The following is a 25,141-nucleotide window of genomic DNA, read 5'->3' as shown; positions in this document are numbered from 1 at the left end:
GTTCGATCGTTGCACTCTCGTGTTGGCTCGCGACTCGAATGTCTCGCTTCGAAAGAAGCCGGGATGGGACGGCGCGTGGTACTTTTGTAAAACGAGAGTAGATGGGGAGTGATAGTTTGGTGGATAAATGGTGAGACAGGAGGTGGAGATACGACGGAGATACGGTGGTAGAGAAAGGTAACGGAAGTTACTCTTGGCTAGAGGAGAGGTATGGAAACGGTACTTTTTGGTGGAGAAATGATACGAGAATTACACTTGAAAAGGATATGTTTCATTGTTTTCTGCAAAACGTTTGAACAGCGAATGAAATTTGGCGAAGTCAGAATCGTGGCGGGGAAGCCCAATTATTCCTTCCTAAAAAAAAATAAAAGCTAGAAATCCCCAATTAAGGTTCCACGAGAGTGCCGCGAATCGTTGCGAGAGAATACCAAAAATGGGAAAACAAGAGAGAAAACTGGGTGGAGAGAAGTAAAAAAAAAGAGAAAAAAAAGGAGAGAGGGAATAACAAGAAAGAATCGTATCGAAAGCGAATTTGGCAGAATGCAGGCGTTACGACGAGGTGCTCGTAGAACGAGCTTCGAACGGATCGAACGATGCGCTCCAAAGTTCGATCGATCGATCCAAATCGGACAGCACTGGGGTGCAGCGTGGCGAGATCCGGATGAGGTAAGCGAAGCAACAATCTCTCGCGGTTTTTGTTGGATCTCGTGAGGGAACACGTGAATGGAACCTGAGGAAGAAGGGGTGGTCGTGCGTGTCAACGGCTATGTCGACTCGAGTAATGCTGTGTGGTGAACGTTCATAAATCGTGAACAATGGGGGGGTCTAAAAATTAAGACACAAGAAAAGGTGGGGGGGTGGAGCAGAAAAGCGTGTCGAGAGACGTGAGAAAATCTAAGGGCGCGAAGCGTGTGATTTTGTCCGTTGTTGACTCCGACCAATGCGTGGCCCGAAGGAGGTAAAAAATTGTAATGAGAGTAAAAAGAAAATCCAAGTCATGCTTCGACTCTAAGAGGGACTCACCGGTTTCCGCCTACCGAGTCGTTCTTCTGTCTTGTTTCTGCTTGGAAACTGTGTGTTCGAGGCGCGGACGATTCACGAACTTACGAGCACGATGAAACTTTCTGTGTGTTTTCCTCTTTCGACTAGTCGTGGTTTATATTTAAAGGACGCCAATCGAAATTATCCAATGACGTCAACGAAGATTTCTCTCTTTGGTAGCAAGGACAAATTTACGAAAAATTATTTCTCCTCTGAAAAGCTTGGTCCTTTAAATATCATGGAACGACCACCAACGACTTCAACTTTCGCATAGACGAAGCAGCTCACTCGATTTCCCGAAGTACTCTGATCGTGGAGCACTTCTGGAAGTTGTTCGATTCAGGCGGAACGTCAGGTCGACCGCGAGAGAAAATCTTACCGATTCGTCGAGGAGAGCTCGTCGCCTGAATCTCAGTATCCTTGCCTCAGTGTCCTGCGCCACGAAGAGGCGCATTCCCGATAATAGCCGCGAAGGGAGTCTGGAATTTCGCAGGTCCCTGCTGCGATACAATCGCGTAAACAAAGTTTTACTCGCCGGTTAGGAAAAGAAATCGTTCCTCGCGATGTCACGACGAGGCTTCGATCGCTCTCGCTTTTTTCCACGTCCTTTTCAGCGTACGATGTTTATAATACAATAATAGGAACAAAGGAGAAAAACGAAAGAGGGTAGAAGGACGAGTTTTCGTCGTCCCGTCGTTCTTCGTCCATCTTTCACTCGTTTCACATTCCCTGGACTAGGTGTGTGGGTTAAATTCCCTCGTTCCTTCGTACATTTTCGTGATTTTTCTTTCTCCTTGGAGAGGACAGGCTTCGTAGAGGTTAATTCGCAATTATCAATCTTCGGATGCTAAATGTCGTGTGGTTTCGTATCGAAATTTTATGCAGCCGATAGTCTGACCTTTCTTTGTAGAAAATGCAACGTTTGCGAGTATATAAAAGCACTGCAAATAAATTGATCGAGTCTCTTCTCGTCCGTGTTTCGTATCCTTGCCGAACGACGAAGTTCAAGCGTCGACGCTGGCGTAGGCGGAAGTGACAAAAACTTTCCTCCGCCGAGAGGCGAAAGTACGGTAGAAAAGCGAGGGCTGGTATCGCCCGCCGTTTTGTACGGTCTATTAACCCGGAGGCACCATAAACGGCACGGGCAATTATTCCTACGACTACGTCGCTCGTAAAATGTTAAACAGGACAGAGATATTACATCGCTCGAGGCATTAACCCCGTATTTTCCCCCGCTGCCAACGGGTTTTACGCACGATCGATTCTCACCCCACTGGTTGCGAACACGCAACTTGGACATTTGGAATCGGTGCGATTTCATTTTCTAACGACAGGAATAAATTTCAAAGAAAAAGGACCGCGAAACACAGAAGGTGCAATTTTTGCGAAGCTCGCAACTGTCAGAAGCGGATGACTAAAGATTCGCAAGGATAACCAAGAGCCCGTCCGAAGGTTCACTTTCGATTCTACCGTGCCTTCCTCTCGGCCAACTCTCACCACCCGAGTTACCTTGCGCTCCCTGGAGGAGTACCGCGGCTAATCCTAGAGGGTTTCCCTGAACCTGGTTCTGAGCTTGCTTGTTCGTCTGGCTCGCCGCCCCCACAACCCTGGAGAACGCGGACACGGCGGCGGGAGGTGTGTTCGGAGGTGTGCCCTGCGAGGCGGGGCCTTTGTCGAAGAGTTCGAATAATCACCCATTAGAATCGTCGTCTAATTAAGCGGGGTCCTCACACAGGGATCGGGTGGTAAAAACGCAACAGAGACGCCACAGAAACACCTGGGGGGTACATTCAGCGGCTAGACCGAGTCGCAATCGGGCCTATCGAGATTAAATTTGGGACGAACAAGTTAGAAGAAGACGGATCAGAGCAATTCCAATTAGTCGCGTTAGCACGTGTTCGCGTGGCTCGTTCAGAGGTATTTAGAAGAGGTGGAAGCGCGGAAGCTGGCTTGGAGGACGTTGATGGCTCGAGTGTAGCTGACATTTTTTAAGGGCCGTTCCATCGAAGAATCGTCTGATCCGAGTCGCAGGTCAGTTCAGCAGTGAACGACAACGGAAGATTTGCAGACGGTTTTATAAACAACAACTCGAGTAGCAAACATTTCTGTTAGTAGAGGAAAGTAGCGACTATCGATGCCTAAGTAAGAATCACAGAAACAACTGCGTTCAGCCAGTCTCCCTTTCTTCCTACTCCTCGCAGCTGATCTCTCAACATAACACACACCATACTTCACTTCTCAACAGACAAAAATCGATCGCAATCCCTTCCACGATACCTCTCTACATCATTCATCAGAAGCACTGACTCAACGCACTTCCTCCCACGCGATCGCACAAAATTCAACTAGCAAAACCAAAAAGGACCTCTGTCTCGAAAAAAAATGCGCGACTTTATGCGTATATATATAGTGTACTCGGGTACGATAAGATTATGAAAAAAGACCAACAGCAGCTACGCTTGGACGAGGTGTATTCCGTCGCCTTTCGTTTCAGCCTCATCTGCGATGGCGTTCGAGGAGCGTCAACGAAACGCGCGCGCGCTCCAAGAGGAAAACGTACTCTGGCGGCAGTGGCGGCGGCGTGGCGCGGCGACCTTTGCTAACGAGTGGAACGAGAATAGTCACGGCACAGTCACGATAGATTCCCGTCCGACATAGACACGGTTCCGACCGAAAATAGAACCGAAAACGCTGCCCCGGCGATCGTGACCCGCGACTCGCGTCCGATTCGATTCGAATCGAGCCGGAAGTTCGTTTCGCGTGGGGAGCCGCTGTTAATCACGCAACCGGGCCGCTGGATTGCCCGCGGGTGGCCCGCCACGCAGAAAACGAACCATCGATCTCCGCGGCCGGCGAATCGAGGTTCCCTGCCCGCCGGAAGTTATCGTTGCGTCAGTGCCAGAGATACGGCCGGCTACGCTTCTGTTTCGAGTGGAATTCCGGGGCTGTCAGAAGTTTTTGGCGCGTCGACGACGCGTTGCGAAATTCCGAGGAGAATTTAGACGCGCGGGAGGCTGGATTCCGCGAAACCGTTCGACAGAGCGATGGGAAATTGGAGACAGGTAGGGTGGGCTTCGATAGCCTAGCCGAAGCACGGATTCTTCCTTAGCGATCTCTACGATGGAAGTATGAGCGACTGGTAAAAATACAAGAACACAGCGTAGTTTCCGTTCGAGAAAACGATGATCGAAGAGTTGAGAAGTTACACTCGCGATCGTTCGTTCGCGAAACATTGACGCGATCTTCCATACCACGGAGGAACACCATCAACGATCCTCCTCGCGCAATTACTATCCCATGAAACGTGTCCACGGCTCACCGTAATTATCAGGCTGCTTCGAGGAGCCGGGCAAGCCGGCGTTGCCCGACATGTCGAAGATTTTCACTCGCGATTACACAAGAGACGCATCTATCACTATCACTTTTCCTCGACGCGCGTACGTTTCCCTTGCTCTGCTTTCCACCGCTGCGAGGAAACGGCACGTGCGCGACGAACGTCCCTCTCGGAGGCAGTTTTCACAGCGCGAGAGAAAGGCGAACCGAAGGTCGACACGGTTTTATTGCGCTCCGCACGGCCGGCTTCGAGGATGGCCGAACGAACGACGCGGACTGCTGCCAATCTATTTTCAAGCGGTGCCAAGCGGCCAGGTATTCCTGTTGACAGCGCGCCACGCGAGTTCGAGCGAGTTCTCGCGTATCCTCGACCGATATCGCCGCCATCCCGCGGAGCTTTCGGTGGTCCACTCTGTTGCTCGCTGTTCTGGCTGCAGTTGAACTTCAACATTTCGATTGCTACTGGTCAACGAGTGCCTACGAGTCGAGGCAATCAGAATGTTCGAGTTCGACTGTAGCGAAGATCGGCGACTTTCGAGCAGTGGACTTAAAGATTGGTCGATGTCGATGATGGAACTTGTTCGATGTCTAAAATGGTAACTAAAGATGATCTTGATAATCTGGCAAGTGTTCTGTGGCGGATCGAAGTCTCTGGACCTGACAGCATTGACTCTAACGATCATTCGAAAGCTAGTGGATGGTGAGAAAGATTCGCTTACAGAATGTTGCTCTAACAGTCGAGCCAGCCACAGCAAAATGCTTCGATACTACGATGAGCCTTTCTACGTTCGTAACGAAACAGCTAAGCAACTCGTGAACTCAAGCTACCAATCCGGTCAAGACAAACAGGCGACTAAAGACTTGCTAAAGCTTACGAATACTGGATTACTTATCGTTCGACGTAGCCGACCAAGCTCCCGGATGTATCTTCCAACAGGCTCTCCCGTCTCTGACCATTTTCAGCTGTGATCGATGGACAACTTTCTAACTGATTACGTTACTTTCGAATGGATTAAAAAAAAAAAGAAAGAAATAATGAAAGAAAAAAAAAAAAGAAAAATAGCCAGCTGCTCGATGTATTAACAGTGTACATACAATGTATATATATTATATTGTTCACTTTCCTAGACAGCAAAACGTTCGCAACAGCGCAAGAACAACAATCCTACGAACAACGTCTAACACGCTAAACAATATACACAACGACGCGATAGAGAGAACGATCGTGGTCGCGTGCCGCTGCATTCTACGGAGTGTTCTACTCGCCTCGAGCAGTAGTTCCGCTAGGTGTCTGATCGGACCGTCCTCGAACGCTAATTTCTCGTCGCTACATCGGTCGGCGCTCGCTTCTTCCGGTGTCGACGCTACTCCTAAATCGAGCGCGAACCACGCGCACGGGGTGCAGCGAAAGCCAGAAAACCGGGGAAACGGGACGAAGAGGTCCACGAGAGGCGTCTTGGCCTCTCGCTTCCGTTTCTGTTAGCAGGGCCACGTGACGCTGTTATCGGAACAGTTCGATGAAACGTGGGGGACGATGGTCAGACGGGAGGATGATCGATTCGCTCTCAATGGTGTACGAAACATTTCACAGCGAAGAGTTTCATACGCCATTGATAATACCTCGACGAACATCGTTCCGCTACCCTTCGAGCAACCCTAAAATTTCATCGACCATCGAACAACATCCGAAACGAGACCCTAGGCACGAAAAGAAAAGAGGGGACACACACGCGCGCACGTTGACGGACATCGTCGTGCGGAACGAAGGGATGGGGAAGAATCATCCCCCCCGCGATACAGGGTGTTAACAATTAATTAGCAGACCGACGGTCAGAGGTGGAGCGACGCACGCAACGTCCTTATTGGTTCGTGGAACGAGAGGAGGCTGGAGAGACGGTAAATCCGAAGTACGAGTTAGCGGAAGCTGGAACAGAGAGGGTGCAAAAGCTCGGCTCGAAGCTCGTCACTGAGCTCCTCGTGGCGTTTGGCCCCTCCGGTTCGTCCGGCCCCTCTTCCGGTCCCCTCGCGCTACAGAGCAAAGAAAAGCTCGGGGGTGACGAGGCTAGGCGGGCTTCTTGCTGTCATTTACAATGGCAATCGGTGGACTCCTTTTCGAGGACTTTACAAGCTGAATTCAACTTCTCGTTATTAGTGCGAGTATATCAGATTATTTGTGCCGGTGCGAGTATTATTACTATCTTACATTGTGCCAGAGAGAAAATTCGTTAGATCGTTGAGTCGAGAGGGGACCGTGGAAGCTCTGGATTTTTTCAATTCATTAAAATTCTCTATTGTTTCTTGGAAGAGTTTTTTTGGAATTCAGTTCTGACATTTTGACTGAAACACATTGCGCGAAGAACGAGGCAAGAAAAATGGCGACAAGGGTCAGGAGTCCGGAAGCCACAGAAGCAACTGTGGATCACGCGGCTCCAGCTACGCGAACAAGAGAAGCCAGTCTGAACCAGAGGACGTTTACACGTGACACACGTAGAATATATACGTATATATATATGTATATACATATATGTAAATCTAGGACGGAGGTTCATAATATATATATATGTATACACATGAACACGAGACGTTGAAACGCGCGTGTGACGCGCGTTTCTCCGTCTCCGATGTGCAAGGTTTACCTTCGGGTTCTTTGGCAATGACCGTGCTGCTCCGGTCGACGCCGCCCTTCTTATCCTCTGTACAACAATACACACATACATCACGGATATGCGACAGTTTCTTTCTTACGTAAAAAAAAAAGAGAAAAAAAAACGTTTACTTTAGTCTTATTTATTCTTTCGACACTCGTATACGAAAACTAGAGACCAGCCAAACGCGTTAATCTCGAGCTAAGCGGATTTCTCACCGTTTCGTATTAAATTGACCGTACATCGTGTCCAAGATGAACCAAAGAGCAAATTTCGTACTCTGTCTTCGAGCAAGGCGACTTCCAGTTTCGTTTTATACCCAGTGTCAACGTTGCGTCGATATTACTCGGAAATTCCACGCGAACTTAGTCGATGGACAATTAACAAAGCTTCCTTACAGCTTGGCGAACACTCTGTTCGCGGTTACAATTACGCGAGTAACTCTCGAAGATCAGAACGCAACGACTTCACCTTCGGTCTCGTTCTGAAAGCGATAATTAGTCTCGCGATACGAAAACAAGTTTTGTCCCAACGAATACCCCGTTAACGAATAGCCAGCCAAGAACAGAGGCTGAAGAAAGTTCATCGTTGAACGCTATGGTCCTTTTGTCGCGCGGAAGGAATTATTTCGTTTAGGACAACGGCTACGCGCGAAGGTGATTCGTTAAACGAACAAAGTTTCGCAACGCCGACACTCCGCTTCCAATTTCACGCGTTGCCCTCCAACTTTTTCCCTTCAGCCGAACAGGGACCAGACGTTTGCTCTCTGGATCGCTCTGAGACACGATCTAAGATTACTTTCGACGCGGCTTTTAATGCGAACTAGCTGAACTCGGTGGCTGTCGTTAAAGAAATAAAAAAAGAAAAATATTCAATCGCATCTTGCATCGAAGTCGCATAGAATAATGGTAGAAAGTCGTTGAAAGCTCGACGTATCGTCGAACGTGATTATTCCAATTCCTCTTCGAAAGACCAAGGGATGATCGAGCGATCTTCGACTGCTTTTAAATTCTCGTTGAATAGCCTCACGTTCGACGTTCGCGTCGATAAATAAACGAAGCCGGCATTCGAAGCGGTAAACAATCAGCGTTTAACACAGAAGCACTGTTCTCTTGTTATTAATTCAGCGGAACGATTATCCTTTTATTTCGAAATTCGCTCGAAACGCCACGGAGTTCCAGCTAATCCGCGGTAATCGATGCTGGCTGCGTACAAAGGGGGGAAAAAAATAAAACAAAATAAAATATTACCGAAATACTCTCTAGCTTATTAATCTCTAAATATAAATACTAACGGAAGATATGAATAGTGAGAGACACAAAGAGATAGAGAGACATAGAGTGAAATAGAAGTAGAGAGTTGTAGCAGCACCGAGCGTACTTGCTCGCTTCGTTCGTACGCAGTACTCGGTCTCTCGATCGAGTATCGTTTATATAAAATATATATATATATAGATCAGTCCAAGTGTCGTATCGACTCGGGTTCTCTTTAAAAACGGGATAGAAAAAGGACGTGCGGTGGCAATCACACGATCGAGGGGGAAAGAAAAACGGGGGAGGAGAATCATTCCTGTCGAAGTGTTTGAAACGTTCAAAGATAGTAAAGTGTCTCTTGGGAATAGATCTTTGTCTGTCGCCATTAAACGATTGGTATCGTTACCATCGACGCTCCAAATCGAACTCGTACACCAATTACGCTCTACGATAGAAGCATGAGACATTTTCATTCAACGTCGATCGTCAATCGTTCGGTAGCTGCAGTCCAAAGTCTACGCTCCTCTCGCATTCGAAAGTAGCAAGAAAAAAGGACGAAAAAAAAAAAAGAACACAGTCGGGACCATCGGGCGACACAAACCACGGGGACTTGTGCTGTGGAGTGCAGTTCAACGACGAACGTGCAAAAATCGTCGTAGACACGCCGTGGATCGGTTCGTTTCCTCGGCTAGAATCGATCGTTAAAACGAGACGCTTTGACGAGCAAGAGAGGGCCTTAACGACGAAACGCTCGGCCGGATTGACAGTGGCTCGTCAAAGGATCGCGCGCTCGAACGAGCATAGGGGTGGGGAAGAGCGTGGCAATTATTTCGATTGTTTAATATTTATCGGAAAGACACAGAGAGAGAGAGAGACAGAAACGGGCGGAACGGAGGGATGCCAAGGGGACAAAAGACGAATAGAGAGAAATATGAAACGGAAACAGTTTCACGGTTCTCAAAGACAAACGAGCTCGGATCCCAGCTCGGAACCATTTTATCCTCCCAGAATGTATCGTCGTCGAAGGGAAGCCACGACTACGGGTGGCTTCTTCGTTCTCTTCTCGGTTCTATTCGCTCGATGCATCCATCGCGAGGGTTTCCGTGTCACCCTCGAGAACGTGTGGGTCTCTCGATAAAGGTAGGACGCTCTCGAGGAGGTTCCGCGCGTCGAGAAGCGCCAGTTCGGGTATTTCGACGTCGAACACTCGACTCGGCATCCGAGAAAGGCTTTGGGTGTCGATGCACGAGCATGCAGAAGCGGGCTGGGTGCGACAGGCACGTCTAACGAGCAGGCGGATCGGTTTCGTGCTGGCAGAGAGCTTCGAAGCTGGGCGCGAAGTTGTTCTTTGCCGTTGGGATTATCTTCTAAGGGGATAGAGAGAGAGTAGAAGTTCGCTGATGGAACAGCAGTTTTCTGAACCTCGACAAAGGGGTGGATAAACTGTAGCTGAACGAGAGTAATTGATCGGAACAACTTCTCGCTTCGTTTAAAGAGCACCATGAAGAATGCGGATGCAAGCCATGCGAAAGGTGGCGTGGATGGGCGAGGGGTGTCGTGGCTAAAGAAAAAACGGGCGAAACCGAGAACAGGCAGGTCAGCGGTGGTGTTCAGAAATCCATAACACCGGGGGGTGACGGTGGATAGTGTTCTGGTGATGACGGCGTGTGGCAGTGAGAGAGATACGGTGTGTGTGAGAGCCTAAGGTTGCCAATACAGAGAGAATTCCCGTTCGTGTGACCAGATGGAGTCGATGCAGAGACGGTACAGATTAAAACGGAAAAAATATGTAAACGGACACAGATAGAAAAAGACAAATAGAGAGAGAGAGAGAGAGGAGATCGAATAAAGAAAAAAAGAAGAGAAAATGGTCGAACAATTTCATATATGGTGCACAGTGAGGAATCACAGTCGTGAATCAAGTGTACGTGTAGATGAAAGAAAGTAAATCGTAAGAAGAAGAAAGAAGAGTAAAAAAAAGAAACGAGAATTAAACGAAATAGTTCTTGGAAGTATGATTGTCTTTTATCTCTTTTTTTCTGTTTGTCTCGACTTACGTTTACATCGTGGCTGACGTGTGCGAGATCGCTGCATTCTCTACGACGACGACGATCTCTTGTGTGCTTGTCGATGTCTAAATTGGACGATGCTTCGCTAACGTGGCCAAACTAATCTAACTTTCTAACTGGCTAATCGCTACTAACTCGCTCGCTGGTTGGGAACAACACCGCGATGCTAGCGGAAACGTGGTGAAAAGAGGCGCGCCGGAAAGATATGGTTTAACAAGAGACTGTTGATGGTTGGTCGACCGCGATCGAGCTGGAAACGCTTCAACCTTTTCTTCTTACAATTTCACGCGTTTCGATTACTTTCCACCATCGACGATCGTTTCGCGTGTCTTTTTAGCAAGCTGTCTCGTTTCCAATTCGATCGTAAGCAGTGAAGAGAAGCCTCTACTAGACGTACTGCCAATGACAAGTTCTCCCTCAACCAAAAATCCAGGAAACGGAAGAATGAAATAAAGATGAGAAGTAGCTCGATGGACATTCGAAGAACAGAAAGAAAGCGTAAGCTCTAGCACCGAATAATCGATCAAATTTCGACCCCGTAACCACCCCAAATTTTCATCCACGACCATTCAAATCACTGAACTCTATCATCGAAGAGCCGCGTCAATCCTGAAAAGGCTTCGCAGCGAAGTCCAAAGACTCGATCGAACTTCCATGAACGCTCGTCCCGAATTTCGATCACTCTTTTCAGGGTTAACGGTTCTCGGCTAACTCTCGCAGTAATTTCGCCACTCCATTAGCCCGACTTTCTCATTGTGCGTCGCTAATTGCACGAGAACGAGAACGAGACACGGTAGTGGTCGCCGTCGAGGCTTTTAACGCTACGACTACCAAATAATCCAGTTCGAAACGTCCCGTAAAAAACTCTGCATCGAATCGGTCGTGAGGAATGCCGATCGTAGACGGTGGTGGCTGCGCGGTTGCACCGGACAATTTCGACGGATCTTCCACGGGCGATTTTTTATGAAATTCTCACTTCAAATTTGGCGATCACTTTTTTCCATCCGCACGTTTACTGTCCAATGTAAAAATGTCCAACAATCCGTCAGATTTTTCCATGTATCTAAGCAATAGCTTTGATTCGAACCTGTACAAAATCTTAAAAAATGCTAACATTTTTGTATAAATTAAAAAACGACGAAATTCTTGGTAAGTTAGTACTGGCGTGAAAATCAGAGGACAGTAAACGCGTGAAACTTCGATTCTACTCGGTGATTCTCCGAAAACGGTGATGTTTCTGTCTAACGCAGCAGCGTCTGGTTCTACTTGAGCTACGGTCTGACCAATCGAACTCCGTTCTACTGAACGCTACGGCCAATCGCTGGTTATACTACTCGACACTCGTAAATATCTGCCGCTCGGACGGTCGTACGGGATGCTGAAATCGAAAACGGTTACAGCCACGTTTCGAGACGGAAGATCGCGGGTCTCCGTGAAATCCGTTCGACGGGAAGTCCTCGAGAGACAGACGAACCGCGAAATTACGACTTCGTCCCGATTCCTTGATGTTACGTGTAAGTTTCTGGGGGGTACCAGAGATCATCTGACATGTATGCAGTGTCACGGATATGATTCTAGACACGTGTTATGGATTTGTGAGCATCGAGTTTGAGGGGGAGAGAGCGTTCTTTTAATGGTCCTCGCATAGCTGATCTACGAATTGCTTGTTGAGAAGGGATGCGTGGACGTGTGTAATCGTGGGTGCTATTCTAAGTGTAGATCGTTTCATAAGCGATCGAGTTAATCGCGACTGATACATCGATGCCAAACGAAGGCTTGCGTAATGATAGTTGAAGCTTCCACCGCATCGAATTGCTTCTGAAAGCTTCAAAGAATGTCAGACGTGTGAATGAACGTGTGCGTCTATGTGTGACATATCGAAAGCGAATATGTTTGCTGTATAAGATTGGACTAAGTAATGAACAGTAATCGCTATTGTTCGATCTTCTAATCTACGTACGCTACTGAACAATTTAGTCTGGTCGATTTTACTATCGACGAAAATAAAAGAAAAAAGATTCCTCGCGACTTGGCAATATCATTTCCGAAGGTAGATAGAAGGAGAGAAAGATAGAGAGTTTCGTCTTCCACGGGGGTTGATTTGCATCGAAGGAACCGCGAACGAGAGGTCGCCAGACGATTCGAGCCTGCTTCTGAATCCAATTGTTTTAGTGCCTCTGTAGTATTGCCGTTTTGTGCTCGAGTGTACTCGTGTCTGGCTCGAGAATCAATCCACTCCGTGATAAAGTGTCTGGATCTTGAAAGCGAACGAAACCCACTGTCTGCCGGTGTTTTCGGTGTACACGGGACAGGGGGTGGTTGGTTGCATGCATGCCGTGGATCGCCAGGACTGCGCTCTCTCGTTCTTATTCGTCGAGACGACGATTCCTTTAGCGATTAACTAATTCTCTGACGTTTCTTTACCTCGACAAATTTGCCAATCAATTCTCCAACGAAATTCCAGAGAAACCGCAGTCCTGTCTCGGAGAAGTCTTTGATGATTCTGTTCTGGCGATGTATGCGAAACGAGGGCTACCAATCGTTCAAATATACCGCAAAGGAAAGAGCAGTTCAAAGCTGACCGAGGATTAACAATCTCCGGAAAGGCGTCGAAGTATTCGTCGCGACGATAAAAAAAAAAAAAATTGCTGGGCAATTTCGACGATGTTTACGATCGTGTTTCGATCGTGATCGAAAGAACAGTCGACGAGTGTTGATCGATGGTGGTTAAGCGAGGGGTGGTCGAGACGGATCCGATGGTGTACGATAAGGAGGGTGGGCCGCATCTAGAATTCAGGTCGATGGGGATACGAACTGTACACGAACTGGTTTCGAGTGGTACCTGGGCAGGCGAGTAATATACGCCTCTACTGGGTGTGGTAAGTAGATAGAGCCGCCGACAGGCGGCTAAAAGTAGTTATTATACACACCTCTGGCGGAAAGATGATGCTGTACACGTCGAAGAGAGCGGTGAACATCGCGAAAGTAGTGGTACAGAGTAATACAGAGTGTTTTGAGAACGTCTACATAGAGACAGACGGAGGAGAGACAGATTCACGGGAGAGATATGGTGTTGTAGCTCCGCTGCGAATTCGATGGGCAACGATGAGCAAAGCTGTCTACGTTCTAAAAGTGAACACGGTTCTCGTGACTGTCTTACAGAGGTTCGTTCGATCATCGTGGCGAGAAACAAATTTCGCTAAAGAATATCAGGCAACTGTCACTCTCATAATTAATCGAAATTGTAACAGGTCTGAACGTATCTGTTGACACGCGTCAATATTAGCAGAAGGAACTAAATATTCATCAATGGTCGTCTATGGGCTATAGTCCCTCTTAGAATAAACGAACCTCTGCGACAGGTGTACCAACATATACACGTATATATATATCGATAATCGGGGCACAGGTGTACGTAAATATAACGTGGATCGTGGCTGGAGAGAGCGATAGGTTGAAAGGGGGGTGTAAAGCAACGAGAGTGATACTTAACTACTCGAGCTATTGTCCAACGATCGATTTGCACGTGAGCAGGAGTACTATCTCTCTAATAATAGGCCGATATGCGCGCGCAAGTCCCTGCTCGTGATTTCGTTATATTCCAAGGGGACCACGAGCAGATTTCCAAACGACATCACAAAAGCTTCTTGTTGCCTTCTTGTTTTCGTCCGCGAGCTACGTTCGATCCCCCTTTAGATTAATCAGGGGAACAAAAATTCCGTGGATACGAGACGATCGACGAGAACTGGTACACGGCTGTGCAGACTGATAGAATCATTTTTCGATACCTTCTACCGATCTGCACGCGTGTCACCAATTCCAAGACCGACTGTACACCAATATCCAGAGAGAACGCGTCGATCACTCGAATCGTAATTCATTCCCAAGTACCCCGGGAAGTAAAAGGGGTATCGCAGTTGGTACAGAGAATATTTCAGCTCAGTTCTACCTCTGTCGAGGTGTACGCACTCTATGCACGCGCAGGTTCCATGAAATTTCACGAAACGAATCCCGAGTCAGCGTAAAAGTCGTATCACCCGCCGCCACCCCCGGCTGGTTCCGTCGATCGAGAAGGCGAAATGTAAATTCAGATCCGCGCAATTACTTCGTCCCGGTTTCCCGCCCCCTGATCCAGCGGGGTTGGGCGGCCATTCCGGCGCGGAACCAAGCGGCATGGCAGCGGGTACCGAAATCCAGTTATAGCCGCGCTTCAAGCGCGGCCAGAAACGGTGAATTCAGATTCGATCCATTTAGCAGAATTTCACCGGATGAATTAACTGTCCCGGGTCTCTGGGTGGCTCGAGCGATTAACGAGCGCGAAGGTGCTCGCTCTCGAGTACTCGCCGCGTGTGCGCCGCGGAATCGCCTCGCTGAAGGGCCAATTCCCACTTGCGGTTTACTCACCGACGAAACTGTCGGTCGCACGGCTACGAAACTGGCTGCCTTCCTATAAACGCGGTGGCTTTCGCGTCGTGTCCTCCTTCTAACAGCTAATCGCGTTCCCACTCGCGAATGGAAAAGAATGGCCATTGTTCCTACGTCAGGTATTAACGAACCGCGCGTGATCGACGGTTGAATAGGAAAATCCACCTTAAGGTCGGATACTGGATTGTAATTACCAGTTGCGTAACAGTTTTATTCCAGTTAGCACACGTGCAAACCACCCTCGGTGGTCGCTCGAACTGTTGCGCAACCGATAATTGCGAATCACCGTTAAAACCTGAAATAGAAACAATCTCGATGCGCGCAGCTGCGCGAGACAGCCACGTGCGATTATGGAGGACCGTGATACCACCGTAAATGATCGCAAGTGGGAATAAATGCGAGTTTAAAGAAGCGATAGGAGCGATCGTCGATTCGAAAGTCTTTCAGTTTGAGAAAATCAGCCAGATTCCAAGCGCACGCACGGAGAGCACGGCTAGGTGATCGAAGAGATCGAAGAGATCTGTAGAAGGAGAGAGCGAGACCGTGAGGGCACCTTCTCGGTGCAGCAGGCCCCGAATTTCAAAGAATTTTCGCGAGTACCGCGGATGGCGCGTAAAGGCGGACGTCAACGGGTGCACGTTTGGGCACCCATAGATCGTTCTGGGCAAGGTACGTGAATCGAGGGTAAATAACTCACGAAAAGTGGTGGACGTGGGGAGGTATCGAGGCTAGAAGAGAAGATTTTCTAGAGGCGAGTGAGGGATTCTGGGTGGTCCTACCTTTCACGTCATCGTCCTCGATCGTTGTGCTGCTGTCGGTCGATTCCTTCACCTGAGAGCCATCGCCCTTCTTCGTGATGATGCTCCGACCTGGAGCACGCAGAGCGTTTCAGTAAAATCGGCATTTCATCGGCGCGGTTTGTGAGCGGAAGTATAGTGATTTTACAGAGAGATAGAGAGAGAGAGAGAGAGAGAGAGAGAGTAGACAGTGAGGGAAAGAGAGACAGAAATTAAGAGTAGCAGTAGTATAGGATGCTGCTGGATGTTAGTGGTTAATTCGTTTCTTTTTTTTTCTCATTAGGATTGATCACAGCGAGTAGATGGAATGTTAAGGATGTTCGATTGGAGAATAGTTCAAGATTGAAGAAATCTGATATTTTGTACATAGATATCAGAGAAAGTTTCAAAGAGTGGATTAGTCCTAGCGATCGAGATGGACACGGGTGGTTAAACGAAGGATGGAGAGTTCCCATTGATCCAGTGGATCCTTCGATCGTTCGAGCGAGTCGCTATTAACCCTGTCGCGGACACTTGGAAATTTGTCTCGTTTGGTCCGCAAAGGGGTCGAAGCGACAGCGAGAACGAGCTCTCTGGAATCGCATGGCTTCCGGAGAGACCTGAAACGGTGAAGCTAAGGCGACCTAAGGTGAAGCTAACATCGCAGGTGGTGCATCGTCTTCCTATCGTTTTCTGGCGGAAGTTGAGAGGCGAGAATGGTGGAAAGCAGTCGGAAGAAAAAGTTTGATCGAGAGGAAAGCAACGTTGCCGAGCGAACGGATCTTGTTCCGGGTGGTTCTTTTCGAGCGAGACGTGAATTATTCTAACTATCAGAAGCAGTTCCCGTGGAATACGTGCTCAAAGGAACGGTAAACGTCGCGGTGAGATTGGAACCAAGTTGGCGAACAATGGCGCGGAGCGAACGGGAACCACCTATCCTCCATCCCCTTCTTTCCACCCGTTACAAAGGATGCTCGTTGATTATGGAACGTCGCCGGGGAATTAAATGTTCCCTGCTGCCATGCAACGCGAGCGTATTCGCGAAGAATGCCCTGGGAGGGGTCGTGGAAATTTTCGACGAAAAATTTCGCGCGAGTGGTTATCTCGATCGCTGGATTAAATTGTAGAGAGCGTGAATTTTAGACAGAATCGAAGAAGAAGAAGAAGAAGAAGAAGATGATGAAGAAGGGACTCCTGCGAGATCGAAGAGGTACTTCGACGTCGTTGAGTTCCCTGGAAGGTCGAATCGAACTGATCGATTCGACTTTCGATCGAGATCGACGCACCGAGGTGTCCCGAGATGTTTGACGAAGGTTCAGATAGGACCAAACGCGGATCTTCCTCTTAGTAATTGTCTGACAAGTTCAATTAAATTCGGATCCATCGTCACGTCGATCCGATCAGCTACAACAAGAAGATTCGCTACCCAATCATCCATGCTAACTAATCACAGTTCTATTTTTCGAAAGGTTCCGTCACAGACGAGGGATGAAGTACAGAGAGAGAGAGATAGAGATAGAGAGAGAGAGAGAGAAGCGATAGTTCCAGACCTTTGCCAGATCTGTACGAAGCGACCGAGTGATCGATTAATCTAACTTTCCAGACAGAAGAAGCCAGAAGCTAGACAGACGAGGAATGCAAACCGCAGTGAAGAGACGAAGAAGACAGATATATATATATACAAGAAGATGAAGAAAGAAGGAAATAAGGAGAGAGATGAAGAGAAAGAGAGAGTGAGTGAAAGCAAGAGGTAGGCAAGGGAGGATCGGACGGGATCGTAAGGTGTCGAACACTGTGAGAGTGCACGTGTTCTGCATGCGAGGCAATCCGTGATCAATCATAATCCGAGCAACTCTGCCGATGCTCTCAAGACGACGTATCGGTGCCAGGAGTAAAAAAAATAGGGAGAAAAAACAATAGTCCTCTCGTCTTTACCTTCTGACGATCCCTCTCGAGAGCTCGGCTTCGTTCCGTGCCAGCGAAGCGACGCACACGTTTCACAAAAATATAGAGAAGAAGATAGGAGAAAGATAGGGGCTGAGAAGTAGGAGAAGAGAAAGATAACGAATAGGTACCATAACTGCATGCTGAGCGGCGTGCGATTGCGTTTCGATTTTCTTTTTTTTTTTTTTTGCAGGGGGTGACGAACATTGTTGCGATGCTGTTGCGGCAAATTAGGATCGAAATGCCAGGCCATTTTCTTTCTCGCGCGTAATACGTGCTCCTCGTGGTCTGCGTTCTTTCTCTAGTCTTTTTTATTCCGATTTAATTCGAACCGTTGGATGCTCCAAGTATTAATCGAGGCGATGTTTCATAAGTTACCATAAATTCCGTCGTTAATTATTCACGGTCTTAGAAAATGTAAATTACTTAACGTATCCGTCCACTAAGATCGGTACCTTCATCTAAATTACATCGCCCTCGGCAACCTGCAGCTAAATAATTCATAAAGGCTCGTTTTATGGTAACTCGCTACCCCTACAGTGGCTTCCAAAAGCTTCCAACAGGCATCCACCGTACCTTAACGCACATAAAAATGTACTACTCAATCACACTTTCATCTCCCGCCATCCAGACCCTTATCCAACCCCCCTCTTTCATCCAAAATTCATTGGCCAGCCATAACTGAAACGACCGCTACCCGGAAGCTTTCAGACCTCCACTGTACTCCTGCCGGAAACAAAAAAGAAAGAGAGAGGAAGAAACGACTGGTCCATAAATGGGAGCAGGGAGGGAACGACAGGCAGAACGTATGACTCTCGGTCCTCGTGAGGGTAAGAAGCAATTGAATCACACGCGGGGAACGTAATTATCGTGGATACGGCGGCCCGGATGGGCGGAATTGTTACCGCGCGTCGGTTAAATAATTCAGCGAGGGAGAAACGGGGATGAAAGGCATTCGGTTCCGGCATTAGTATAAATACGCCAGCGAAACTCCTCCCCGGGGTGTAATATCCGTGTATTTTCGGGGCTGAGCTCGGTGGTACCGGAAACGCGGCGACTCCCATGCGGTCCGCGTACTCTTATCTTCGTCAGCGATCAGGCCACGTTTCCGTCGAGGCAACGCCGTCCCATGGTACGTTCGATTCTTCTTTTTCTTCTCGTGACATCGAGATACGAAAAACTGGGAAGACTGGCTTGTCGAGAACGCGTCTCGATAAACATGGACATCTAACTCAGCGAAGGGAGATTTGGATGATCGTCGGAAATCGAGCGGAAACGCGTTGCCTCGCAGCGGAGGAGCCTCGAGAACGGGTTAATTCGATGTGAAAACGGCCCTTTTCTGCCGCGCTATGGGGCAGTGTTGATAAGAAATGCGAGCAACTGAGGCTAGACAGCGGAGAGCTAAGCGTGAAACGAAATAAAAGAAAAAAAAAAACAGCGAGGCGGAAAGCGCAGCCATGCCAAATGCAACGCGAGAACGATCGTTCGTGCGGAACATTCCACCCTCGAGCCTCGTTCTGAGACAGTTCGTTTAAAAACCATCCGTCAAAGGATGTTAGAAGCTCAATTGCTGCCATCCTCCCCCATCGTCTCCGCGTGCAAGCGAGATTCTAACCGATACTAGCCTGTACCGTCTGCCAGAAGCGACAATAAGGTGATCAAGACCGAATCTGTTGACTCTTCGAGCTCGAAGCTCTAGCTGGTCTCGAGAAATCCAAGGAGAGCCACCGTTAGGGGATGAAACGGAGAAGCATTGGGGGAGCGAACAGCCTTGAACAGCGGAAGGTTGGCCTAATTGCCTCTAGCAGCGTGACAGAACGATCGACTCGATTATCGGAAGTTTCGATCGAACGGTATCGTTCTCTGTTCGATTTTTCAGCGTGTAACTCGACTCCTACGGAGCGCGTGTGTATGTCGCCTGTGTGTACGTGATGTTGGGTGTAGAAGCATGGCTTATCGCCATCGGTTAGATACAGATCTCCTCTCGGTTAAGAGCTTGGAAAGATATATTTTTTTTTTGTTTTCTTGTCAGTTCAGAGATGAAAGGTGTTTCGCCTTGCACCTCCGACCCACTTCGCGACACTTTGTCAAAAAAATCAGTCGTAGAGTTAGGAAGATAGATAGATAAAGAAAGAGAGAAAGAGATAGAGAGAGAGAGAGAGAGAGAGAGAGAGAGAGAGAGAGAGAGAAGGAGGAAGAGCTGGATAGGTAGAAAGAAAGAGTGTAAGGAAGGTATGTAAAGATAGAGTATAAGAGAGAACGATCGATCGTTGGCTCGCGTTCTCTCGATTGAAGAAACCGAATTCACATACGAGATTCATGGATTCGCCCCGCGACGAGAAATTCATGAATTCCTTTTTTGCCTCCTCGGAAATTTATGGACCCGCCGCTGGTTTATATTTATCCGTACACACGTGTACACGTACACGCGTACAGGTTGCGCGTTAAATATAAATCTATCTTCGCATAAATTCCGCGCGGCGTTTAGAGGCTCGTCGACGCCATGTTGATTTATCGGCTCGATGAATTTTCAAAAGATCAAACGAGAACTCTGGAAAACGGAACCGCGACGGACGCGGATATCTAAGAATTAAATCAGAGATAAGAGATACGACAATCCTTAATAGTAAACTATTACTCGATTCTTTAGAGACGCTTTACTTCTTCTTGTACCGGAAGTTGGCTCGATTTCGCGACTTCGTTCCTTGTTAAAAATGCCTCCTCAACATTTAAGGCGATTATCCAATAAACGCGTTCACTAATTTCAATCGTTCACCAGCGTAATATTGTATATCTAGTAAAATAAATGATTTTCAACGCTTTACTCCATCGATCTACGGATCTTCGATGATTAAAAGAGAGACGTAGAACGCGATTAGAGAGAACGCGAGCTACGATCTACACCCGCGTGTAGATCACTGAAGAGTCGTGAGTGAACTGACGAGATTCTCAATGTCGATCGATCGATGGTTTTCGGTGGGATCGTCGTTATTGGGGAACGAGTGGTACGCATATTTCTTCTCGTTCCGCTTCGATCTTGAAAAGAGAAGCAATGAAGAAAGAGGTTTTGTCATGAGTCTGGCGATCTTTTTCTTTTTTACCACTGTTTCGGATTTCTTTCAAGCTTTCAGGAATAAAAAGCGGTTCGTTCCGTTTCGCTGTTGGTCACGCGGAAGCGTCGGCCGTCACTTCGCACGCTGGCCATTCCCGAAACGGGAGGTTTCATTCTCCACGGTCGAGATAGCGAGGATGAAACATCGTGACATCGATTCCATGGCCGAACGAACGAACGAACGAACGAACGAACGGAGGAACGATCTGATGGCTGATTGGGCTGATAAGAGAGATCGTGGTGAGAAGCCTGGGGGGACGAATTACGATGGCGAAGTAACGTTTCAACGATGTTCATCATTTTGCTCTTTTTTCTGTAATCCATTCCTCCTTGATATTCGTTTGGTTATTGTTGCGTGTGCTCGATTGTGTCGTGTGATCCGTCGATTGTCAATTCGGGGAAGGTAACGTTCCCACGATGGAACATCGGGGGTGTGGAACAGTAAGAGAGAAAATAATAGCTGCGATAATAATAAAAATAATAAAAAAAAAGGTAGAAAGAAATGCGGAAGATCGAAGAGATACGCGAATTACGAATTGGGTAAATTTAATTAAACTTCCGGGAACTAAAGTCGGACAAACGGCCGACAGGCTCGATGTTAATTGTACGCCGGTTGCCTCGAGGTAGCTCCACCGGAGGGAGAAAGTCGGAGAGGAGAAGAATAGAGCGTGGAAAAAAGATCACGGTGGCGAAAAAACGGAAACGAACGATCACTGGGTTTCTTCGAGCTGGTAATTGAAACAAATTGCCGACGACGCGGTGCGACCTGTGCAGAAAGAGAGAGAAAGAGAGAAAAAGAGAGAGAGCCCGGCGCTCGCATTTCTACATCGACTTCCGGACGGGAATTGTTACACGGTAATGAAAGTATTTGATCGTTCGCGCGATAAACGCGCGGCTCTCACGCGAGCCACGGAAAAAAAACGTTGTTACCAATTTTCCGCGTTCAACCGCGAGCCTCCCCTTTAAACGAACTCGTATCTACGTGTATTATCATAAATCATCGGGACGAAGAAGATGGTCGCTTCAAAGAGTTACCAATCTGTCTCCTACCCCGCTTCCTCGTGCGCTCTTTTCAACTGTCTACGCGTTGGAACGCTACCTTCCGCTCAGAGTCCACCCCCGCGAGAATCCTCCTCGTATACCCGAGAAAATCCTATCAAAACGTCTTGTACGTTTGCCGGGGAAATATTCCTCCGCCCACGGGTCGTTTCTCACAATTACGTGTAACCAACGCGTAGATTCGCTGTATTTCCCCTGTGGAAACCCGTATTTGTACCCCTGTCGTGTACCCCTACCTGATTCTACTTCGAGCGTGAAGTGTCTCCGACGATGTGTCTTTCGCAATGGTACACAAAGAGACGCAACAATAAAAATAGTACAGAGACAAAGAGATTTTAAAAAAAAAAAGTAAAGAGAAAAGAACGTAAAAAAAAAGATGAAAAAAAAGTTGGGTAAACGAGACAAAAAGAATAGTGAGTAGAACTTTATACACACAGGCTCTAGAATCAGACAATGTGGTCGGTCGGTTCTTTTGGGGGAGCAAAAAGTGGCGCTCGTATCGCGTTCCGGATTTTCACTCTACGGATGCAAGATGCTCATCTACTCGTTCGGCTAAGTTATTTGTAAGAGAAAAACGTCTATTCTAGGGGAGATATCTGGCAGTGTACACTGATGTGGTCAGACGTTCCTGTGGGGTGCAAGTATAGTCGGTGGAAGAAACCTCGGGAGTTCCTCGTTTCGACTGCGACATTCATCTGCTATATACGTGTGCATGCATCTATGCTCTACCGTAGACGGTAATGTGCAAAGGAAAATTCAAGTCGAGCTCAAGTAGGATCTCCCTAGATTCCTTTCCCTATAAATACATAGGAGGTGTAGGTCCCACACATACGCGTGTTTTACGCCCAAATGCAAGGAACGTAGTATCGTTTGTACGTCTATCGAGCATCTAGGTTCAAGACGGCTATATTAATAGGGTAGAATCGGTGTGTATACAAACGTACACAAATATACAGACATGGTTTTGCGTAGTAAGTATTCATACTTCGTATTTTGGAACGTTACCTCGAACGTGATGTTCTTGCTTTGATAAATGTCGAGATGAAAATCGATAGCAGTATTCGCGCGATGGAAAATATTTGGTGAGCTGTCTTTTTTTCAGATTTCCTCGTTTAAACGACGGATTCTGATAAGTCGTTCCAAAATGTGCGGCATGAATGGCGGAGATAAATAGAAAAAAAAAGGAAAAAAAAACAAAAAGGTGGGGCACGAATGGTGTGTTTCGCATTTCGCTGATGTCTCGTCGATGGAATAGAGGCGCTACAGAGTGGCCAGCAATAACTAAACGCACAATGATCATTCGTAGGCACTAGTCGCCAGTGGACCTAAACAGTTGTGCTCGATACTGTGTCGCACGCGGTATCTTGTAGCCTCCTCCTCCTCGAAAGTGTTCGATTATTACGTGCATCGAAATTCTTGCATCGATTGGCAAACGGGATGAGCAAAATGTATATATATATAAAAAAAAACTAAAACTTAATGAAATGATTCAGTGATACGTGACGATCGATGATTCTTCGCCACTGCACGAAGCCTTACAGGTTTCGATAGTCAAGGCTAATCCTTGTCAACCGAACTTTCGTTCTCAGCAATGTGTTCTCGAAGCATGACTTTGATGATCTCCGTTCGTACGTGATGAGGAGAAAACTGCTTGAGTCCACAGTGACGATAATTTGCATTACCCAGAATTCCAAAACTATTTCTCCTCTAAAGACAGCGATACGAACGAATATAGAAAAAAATATACGGAGGACAGAAAAATTCTATCTAGTTCTAAGTTCCATTGCTAATTTCTAATTAATTATCGATAGGATCTATTTCTGGGTAACACAGCGCAGCCCTTGCAGGATATGAGGTGCGAGCCAAGTGCATCGACTATGAGGTAGACGAGGTGGTGGATAAGTATAATATATATATATATCGCGATGGTTCGCTGGTGTGCAGAGCGAGCGAGGATGAAATTTGGGGGATTGAAAAGACAATCGAAGAGCCGATGAGACTGATCGCGCGACCATCCGTGATCGTGAGAGGGGTGAAACTCGGTGGTGTTGCCAATGAGGGTGAGTGTTCTCGGCCCTGTTGAGATTTGGCTAAATTTCACCTCGCTGCTCCGATCGCCCGTTTCTACAGCCGGGGATCAACGCAAGAGGTCTCTAATTCGTTCGGTGCACGAGCAGGAATGACTTTTAGCGCTTCAGTTCGTGGTCCTGCGAACTTTTCTTAAATTCCAACCGCTGCGCGTTAATTTCGATCAGCTTTGCGGGAGAAAATCGATTGCTTTTGCGATTTTCTACTCTGTCGTCAAAGAGGAGAACTTAGCAAACCGTAAACTTTCATCGAAATTATCGCGTAACGTCTCGTAACGTCTTTGTAACGGAAAGAAAAGTGAGGGGTGGCAAGCGCGCGGCTCCTCTCCGTCGTGACGTCTTAATAAGGGAGAGAAAAGTGCGTGCGGGACCACGTCGTGAGGCGCCTCTTGAAAAGAACGAAAGGGACTGTATGAACAGAACCTCTATACAGGTACATATATATATATATATATATATATATATGTGTATGTACATATGTATATATAAATGTACATAAACAAAGGTAGGCGGTGGAGAGAGTTTGTGCAAGAACGGGGACGAAGAAAGAACGAGGGTGGATTTATGGGTTATGAATTCCGGAACGTAAAACACAGAGACGAAATTACAGAGAGAAATAGGGAGTACGAGTGATGTACAGAGGGAAAGAGGTTGGACAGGTGGTGGGGTAGAAAGAGTGACGGATAGATAGAACACAGAGTGAGAGAATAAGAGAAAAACTGTAGACAGAGAGAGAGTGAAAGAGATAGAGAGACAGAGAGATAGAGACAGAGATGGGGCTGGGGCGTAAAATTTAATAGGAGATATAAAAGTACTGTCTGTCATGGTCCATGAAGCGCTGAAGAGGGCCGGAGGTACTTACCCTGTGCATCATACTTACTGGAAAAGTTCCTCGTCGCCAACATGGTCGTCAGAATAGCGCCCTGCGGACAAAAAAGCGGCGGCGATTATTCTCTTGCGTTAATCGAGGGTGCCGAGGGCTGAAGAAACGACGCTTTAACTCGGGGGTAGGAAGTCGTTTGAACAGCTGGACGAGAGTTAATCGCGCGAGATAAGCTCGTTCAGGGATTTTTCAAGTTTTATCGCGGCTGGATTTTCGGTGCGCCCCGAGCGCGGTTAATTAATTAGGAACATTTTTTTTTCCTGCCCGCTTACGCGTTTTCCTCTGACGCTGAAGTCGCACGCTTCCCCGATAAAGCGAAAATCGCCAAAAAATATATGGAATTCAAGTCGAAAGAAGCATAAACAGGGCCACGCAACTGAATAGCCGTCAGCCAACTACAAACCCCATTTTTTTTAATTAATCCAACTTTCGTTCGATCATTGAACGATCCTCGACTAACGTCGCACTCGACACTATCGAATAACAGCTACGTTTCTAAAAACGTATTCGGTAT

At 47.4% G+C, this 25,141-nt stretch overlaps 1 protein-coding gene across 36 annotated transcripts in view; it reads right to left on the bottom strand.

Moving 5' to 3' along the window:
• The window catches only part of Camkii (Calcium/calmodulin-dependent protein kinase II), an 86,510-nt gene that overhangs the window by 7,366 nt on the left and 54,003 nt on the right, over positions 1-25,141 (bottom strand). For 6 of the 36 annotated variants that reach the window (XM_076910074.1, XM_076910075.1, XM_076910079.1 and 3 more), the window contains exons 10-13: positions 24,607-24,667; positions 15,546-15,635; positions 7,011-7,067; positions 2,551-2,709 (exon numbers count right to left, since the gene is read on the bottom strand). In XM_076910074.1, the coding sequence (XP_076766189.1) occupies positions 2,551-2,709; positions 7,011-7,067; positions 15,546-15,635; positions 24,607-24,667 (367 nt within the window). The remainder of the gene's footprint in view (positions 1-2,550; positions 2,710-7,010; positions 7,068-15,545; positions 15,636-24,606; positions 24,668-25,141) is intronic. The other 30 variants (XM_076910083.1, XM_076910094.1, XM_076910095.1 and 27 more) reach the window with 14 other exon arrangements.

Source organism: Xylocopa sonorina, chromosome 2 (genome assembly GCF_050948175.1).
Source record: "Xylocopa sonorina isolate GNS202 chromosome 2, iyXylSono1_principal, whole genome shotgun sequence".
Taxonomy (NCBI): domain Eukaryota; kingdom Metazoa; phylum Arthropoda; class Insecta; order Hymenoptera; family Apidae; genus Xylocopa; species Xylocopa sonorina.
This window is presented reverse-complemented; position numbering and strand designations above follow the sequence as displayed.